At 39.6% G+C, this 7,255-nt stretch overlaps 1 protein-coding gene across 2 annotated transcripts in view; it reads left to right on the forward strand.

Annotated features, from left to right (window-relative positions):
- LOC124135650 (sperm flagellar protein 2-like) overlaps window positions 1–7,148 on the forward strand; it is a 46,239-nt gene extending 39,091 nt beyond the window's left edge. For both annotated transcript variants that reach the window (XM_046501085.2, XM_046501088.2), the window contains 8 exons: window positions 88–216; window positions 2,013–2,195; window positions 2,607–2,744; window positions 3,567–3,721; window positions 4,805–4,919; window positions 5,420–5,500; window positions 5,921–6,046; window positions 6,896–7,148. In XM_046501085.2, coding sequence (XP_046357041.2) covers window positions 88–216; window positions 2,013–2,195; window positions 2,607–2,744; window positions 3,567–3,721; window positions 4,805–4,919; window positions 5,420–5,500; window positions 5,921–6,046; window positions 6,896–6,964 — 996 coding nt within the window. In that variant the 3' untranslated portion in view covers window positions 6,965–7,148. The remainder of the gene's footprint in view (window positions 1–87; window positions 217–2,012; window positions 2,196–2,606; window positions 2,745–3,566; window positions 3,722–4,804; window positions 4,920–5,419; window positions 5,501–5,920; window positions 6,047–6,895) is intronic.
- The last annotated feature ends 107 nt before the right edge of the window (window positions 7,149–7,255 follow it).

The raw sequence follows: 7,255 nt of genomic DNA on the forward strand, positions 1-7,255 counted from the left end.
CAATTTGCAAAGACATGCATGTTGACACGCTTTCTTTTCTTGTCTCTGCATCACATCATCAACGTGATCAATGCTTCCACTCCACAGTTTACAGCAACGGCACCGACAGGGGTGATGTCCAGTAAGTCCTTCTGTGAGACATTTGAGAACATCGTGTCAGTGACTCATGGCATGGAGCAGCTGCCTGATGTCTGGATGAACATCACACCCAGTCAGGTGAGTCGGTCCCCCACAGTGGATGGGGCTCGCGGTCTTGACGAATAGGTCCTGCTTCTTCATACTTCCAGTGTAGGATAAAGCACGTCCGAGGGTTTTTATGATAAAACCCTCGTCCATGGGATGCTTGAAAAAGACAACCTTAAAAGCATTGTGATTTGTCAGCGCCTCTGTAGGCTAGTGGTACAGTCACTGGGCTACAGATACGAAGGTTGCATGTTTTATCCTCGGGGATAAAGAAAATATTTGTCATTGATTTTACATTATATTACATTGTGTTCAAAACTAAATTTTCGCAAGAAACATTCATGTTACAATCTTGATGGAAGTTGTATTTATAAAATCCCAGGGATAACATACCATGCCTGTTTATGAGATTTAATCCCACTGGAGAGCAATAGGATGATGTCACTGGGGGTCTTTACTAGTATGTCCGCATTATGATGAACTAAGAAAAGTATATTTACCAAAATATTTTCATATAAACCATTGTACATTTAAGTTTAAACTATTACTGACCACTAGCAACATTGAAACCATAAGAAATCTTTCTATGTACATATATCATGCTTTTATACAAAGAAAATCAAGTTTGGAAATTATATGATTGTACCAATTGCTCCTGTAATCATGATTGTACTATAGGCCTGTGGCCTCCTCAGTACAATGAATAAAGAAAATTGACTTTCCAAAAATTGACTTTCCACTGGGGGTCTATAAGTAACAGTGCTGTTGTCAAAGATGTCACATGATTCTGTGGCTTATTATAGTGCTATGATGTTTTATTGTCATACTTAAGAGTTAATTTCAACATTTTGTGCATTTATGGAGATATAAATGTGAAACTTATGTGTAAAACGTAAATGCAAAAAATGTTGATCTCATTTCTTATGAATAAATATGTCAACAATAGTAACTTCACAAACTGCTTATTAACTCAAAAAACAATGTAGACACCAATTCGAACTCAGTGACATCATTCAACACAAGCATGCTACACAAGCCCCACCTATTCTATCATCAATCAATCTATCAGCCATACAGGAAACAGCAGTCGGTGAGGCAGTGAGGCATGGCCTATTGTTGTTTCAGTTTATGTAAACATCATCTCACAAAAAATGCCTTGGCATCATGCAATTTATGGTGTAGAAATGTATTTAGTTTAACTATAGTCAGAAAAGTCGGGTGTTCTTTAACTTCTTTTGAGCAGTATATTATAAATATATTTTACCTGAGGAAGAGATGTATTTTACCTGTTTCTAATGACACTTAAATAAACACTTTTCTCTCTTGCTATCCCTTGACTTGATAGCTGTGTCAGTACTTATGCCGAAGATAATACAGTGAAACCCAGTTAGTCAAGATACCCTGTTTTCTGGGCACTTGTGCAAAGTCCATTACTTTCCTAAAATGTGGAATGGGGAGGTGGGGTAGCCTAGTGGTTCGCTCCTCACGCCAAGACCTGGGTTTAATTCCCCACATGGGTACACTTTGTGAAGCCCATTTCTGGTGTCCCCCACGTTGATATTGCTGGAATATTGCTAAAACGGAGTAAAACCATACTCACTCACTCACTCTAATGTGGAATCTTCTGTATTCACAAGGCGTTGCTGTATGTCAGAGGTAACAAATTTTGAAATTGAATTTGTTCTTGTGTCTGAATGGTGGAAAAAGTTACATCTTGAAAGTGTGATAGATATTAGTGTCTCCTGGGGACTTATAATGTTTAAAAGAGCTGAAAATTATCAGGCCTGTAAAAGTATTACTACTAAATTAAGAATTGTGTTCATAATTAGATCCAGGATATTTCTACCACCCTGGCCTCCAACACCGAGTATGTGGACTGGCGCCGCTTCCTAATGGCGTTGACATCGCCAGTGCCAACACCAACCCAGGCGCAGTTGCTGGAGACGCTGGTCAGATTCAAGGAGATGGACCAGAAAGACACAGGCTTTGTCACCAGGGAGCAGTATGACAGGGTAGGAACAATTCATTGTAATTCTGCAGATGGGGTTGAAACTTTTCTTCAGTTGGGCTTAATGTCATGCCTCCAAAATCAGCAGATCCTGTACAGCTAAGGGTTGCGACTCTTACTTTACCTGAACATTAACTGTAAGATGATTTACAGATTTTTCTAAACAATTATCGTTGGTAGATTAAGTAAAAGCAATTCTTTTTGTGTGAATTTGAATCTTAGCAATTTGTCAGTGGATGATTGAGGTCTTATGCAAATAGGAATAAATTTGGAAAATATTTAGTTTATTTGCTTGTCTCTGATCAATCAAATCATAATACTGAAGAAAAATTAAAAAGTGCTGCCTTATCAGGTAGTAGGGTTATCAACACTCGTATCCCTCCTTCACGTTTCCAAATTGAATGTCATCTTTCAGACAGACTTGTGGTTCAACACGGAGGAGTCTATGACAGAGATGACCAGCTACTGCCGGCTTTCCAACCTCAAGAAGCTAATGTTTGACATGTTTGCCAACCTTGACAAGACACCAGCTGTGTTGAACTATACAGCCATGGTGGGTGCCTTTAATACTGCTGAATAAATCATAACAAAATGTCAGGTTTTTAATTCACCTCTGTTGAATTTCTGGGTAAGAATTGGTCCCCAGTAACCTATGCTTGTCGTAAGTGGTGACTTCATTGATCGGTGATCAGGCTTGCATGCCACTGTACCCCGATGGTGTAGTATTGTGCTCATGATATCAGTCCCTAGTTTGTCTGGTCTAGACTTGATTATTCACAATTCTCCATCACATAGCTGAAATATTGCTGAGTGTGTTGAAAACAACATTTCAAATTGAATTTTATATGCTGGATTGGTGTTGTAGTAATTATAATAAAAATAATAATAACAACAAGAATAATTTTGTTTGTTGTTTAACACCACACGGCAGTTATAATAATGATAATAATAATAATGAATTTATATAGTGCCTTATATCCATGAATATGTATATATATATAAAATGAAAACGTGTTAAAAGTTCGGGTATGTTGTCAAATGCTTTGTGGAATGGATGCAGTAGCTACCCCCCCCCCCCCCCCCCTAGATTTTTATAGAAAACAGTTTTATTTGAATCAAGTTGGGGACAAGTGATACTTGTACAAATATTCCCCCCCCCCTGTAAAATAAAAAAGTTAACTACGGCCTTGTGATGTGTTTTTAGTTGTGTCTTAAAGTGGTATTTAGAAGATGATGCTTTGACTATAATATATCTATGTGAAAGTATAAGGGGAAGGATAGCCCTAGATCAGTTTGTGGTCCATGTGGCAGTCAGTGGAGGGTGGTCAGGTCATATCTGTTGTCCCCTCCGTGACATGGCATACTTCTGTTCCAGCTGATGTACTTCAGTGCAGTGCCCAACAGCCATGAGGGTTTCCTGCGTGCGCTGACCGTGGCTGCAGGCACACACATGCCCCGGCTGGAGAAGCCGGTCATCCCTGTGTCCACTACTCCAGCCAACCCCGACAGGCTCAAGAGTTTTGAGGAGGGGTATGTAAATTACTAGGGCAGTACTGCCGCCCTTACTGGCGTCTAGCGTTATCAGTGACACAGACCCATGTAACCATGTACACACTTTGTATAAAGTCCACATGTTTCTTGATAAAATCTTCAGTAACCATGAAATGTACATTAGGAAGGCTGCCACTAGTTAATATATATATATATATCTCGTGGGGCTTTTATGACAATAACATTATGTGTAATGTAAGTTGTTATAAGACCAATTAAAATAGTTTTAAAACTGTGAAGTGGGAGGCATTTTATTTTATTATTTTTTCAAATAAACAAGGTATGTGTGTACATTAACTGTCAACAGATGTGGTTCATATGAAGTATGAATTCTTAGTAAGGCTACATATATGGTGCATTTCATCAAGCTAAGCGGTGAGGGGGGCGGTCGGGTAGCCTAGTGGTTAAAGCGTTCGATCGTCACGCCGAAGATCCAGGTTCGATTCCCGACATTGGTACAATGTGTGAAGCCCATTTCTGGTGTCCCCCGCCGTGATATTGCTAAAAGCGGCGTAAAACCATACTCACTCACGCACTAAGCGGTGAGGTGAAATTGGGTTTAACATCACGTCAAGATTATTGCACTTATATAGGGATGTGCATGCATGTGTACATTAACTGTTTGTGTGTGTGTGTGGCTGTTTGTATTAGTCCAGACTGATGCCAATTTAGAGTCCTAGCTCACTGAGATACCATGCCACAGTTTAACATGATATACCCCGCTGAGACACAGTATATTGACTCTGAGCCGACCAGTCCTTGTTTTAGCCCCTTAATGCCGAGCGCCAGGCAGGATGATAGCAAGTACCGGTACCATCTGTTAATGTCTTTTGTTTTGACGGGACCAGGGATCAAACCCCGGACTCCCTTCCGCTCTCCGGGCGGACTGTCAACCATTAGACCATGGAGACGGTCTCAAAGAAGGAAACAAATGTTGCAATTTTTTGTCATGTTTTGGTACTTGTATTTCATGTGTTGGCAACAATACATGACGTAAGGCATGGGGGATGAAAATTTAATTATTAATCAATCATGGCCTAATCTTGACTATGTCTCCTCCAGCTTAGCCCTGGTCACCCCAGAGATTGAGGAGAAAGCTGTGGAACCCCCCATGACGACCGAGGAGATCCCTCCCGAGTCTCTGGAAGCCAAGGTGCCCATCGAGGCACTGTACAAGGTAGGTACAGGGAACCTTGCTACACTGTGTACATAGGGATCAGATCTGAACCCGAATGTTTTAAAAGGGAGTCCATGTTTAGGAATTTTACAGGACTACATATAGCAAATCACTAACAGACTTATGGCCCTTAGTCCACATAATGTAAGTGCTAAGACAGTTGTAACTCTGTGCCACAAGTTTTCAGTCTAATAGACTTACCGGTAACACGTCTCATGGCATCATTTTGAATGGATTTTAGTATTAATATAAGGGCTATTACATGTATTAGATTGGCTTATGATACAAAAATATTTTTTACTCAACTTTTGGTTTTGACTTGTGGCTAAAGTGATGATCTGATACTTTAATACAAACTTTAATTTGTCTTAGTGCTAAGATCACTTTTTTGAATGAGGCCTAGGTCTTCCAGAAAGTAGTGTCAGGGGGATCCTAAAAAGGTTCTGAACATATATCATGTCAACTTTTGTTATACTTTTACTTGCTTTATTACTAATCAGGTACTTCACCATGGAGATAGTTGCCATGGAGACAGTCACCGCTTCAGTGTGTCTGCCGACCCAGAGGATGCCACGTCCATGGTAAGAGCAGGAAGTAGTACTGACTACATGACAGTAAAAGTCAGCTCCAGATTATCTGTGTTGGTTTAACCTAGATTTTATCAGGAAATCTTTTCCATCATGAAATTATTTCAGTCCTGTCTACATTGATGAATATTGTTATGTGGCAGTGTATATTGGACTACATTTATGATGAATGTAACTGAGAGGAATTTATTGTGGTGCTCATAAACTGACATTAAAACTTTCCTTCTTGTGTTTGCATTGTGAAAAACATGAGCAATATTTGTAAAATTTAGTCATTTTTCTCTTGTGATATCAATGATCATGTCTTTCCCAAATAATCCATTCTTGAATCAGTGTTAAGTCCATCAATTCTGATTATGAGTTGACTGGCTTGAAATTTCTAAATCATTTATGATTATAATACATGCCCAACAGGAGCGTCTGAGTGTGGTGTACCGAGAGCTGGGAGATGAAGAGGTGGAACCAGTCCACTACAAGATCCTTATTGAACACCCACTCATCCAAGACATTGTCACAGCATGCAAGACATTCAAACTGCTGGTGGGTAGATGTGAGGGAATGAATCTTTTCCTTAATTGTTACTGTGCTATTGTGTGAGTTAGTGTAGTTTTACATCACAGTTAGCTATCATGGCTGCCAGTTAGTAAATGTATGTGGGCCAGACTGACCAGGGCCTTGTTCCACAAAGTGATCTCAGCTCAAGCCTACTAGTATATTAAAGTATGGGAGTTACCATCATCTTAGCACTGAAATCGCTTTGTGGACCAGGGACCAGTGATTGATCAGCAGTCCATGCAGTCTATGATCACACACTATCAGCCAGGAGAGTCCATGGTGTGGTGTACATTTAACTTCTTCTTGTAGTGTGTCTGTGAAATACAGCTAATCACCAGTTTTAAATCATTATGACATCATGCTATTGCTCTTGCAGTTGATTCTGGAACTATAGGTCTTTATAATTACAGAGAAATTACCTATCAACCAGAAAATGACTCCAATCTTGATTCAGGGCACATTGATTCTACTTCCAGAATCAACAGATTCTCATGATTTCTCCATTACAGTATATTATGAATTGATATACATCATAACTAGCCCGAGCCTTGTCCCCCCATACCCACCTGATTAATACAGATCTACGTCCTTAGGGATGACACAATCAACCAGGTCAGACATTGCAACACCCAATCCTCATTTAAGTCAACTGTTAAGGAGTGCTGGGGACCCTCGTCTTGGGGCCTTGTTTACTTTTACAAGAATTCAGTTGATCTGACATGAAAGCTACAGATTGTAACTTCTGTATTAAGATATTTAAGTGGAATGCTGTGGGTGTGGAAGGCATATTCGTACTGACAAGTATATTTCATGTTTCTTCCTCAACTGTTTCAGGATGTGAAAGGGGTCCTGTCCAACCCTGGCCATGATGTAGACTTCCACAGCATTAAGACCATGGACTAGCAAGCTCAGTGTAATCCATACAACTCACTGTGATATTGTTTAGGAGGGTGTATTGTTTCCTCTTACTGTGCAAAACTTATTATGTATTGTTGTGTAATGTTCTTAAGGAAAACAATGTTGTGAGATCCCTTAAAAGCACCATTAATGAATGGAATTTGCTGGAAAATTAAATGCTCTAATGTTATTATTGTTGTATATTTTTTCTGCTACAAATATAGTCTGTCAAGTTCATATCATGGTGTCAGATTGTCCTGGGACCCTAATGTAAAGGGATTTATGTTCTTTGACACA

This window comes from Haliotis rufescens, unplaced genomic scaffold, assembly GCF_023055435.1.
Source record: "Haliotis rufescens isolate VD_foot unplaced genomic scaffold, xgHalRufe1.0.p SCAF_2, whole genome shotgun sequence".
NCBI lineage: Eukaryota > Metazoa > Mollusca > Gastropoda > Lepetellida > Haliotidae > Haliotis > Haliotis rufescens.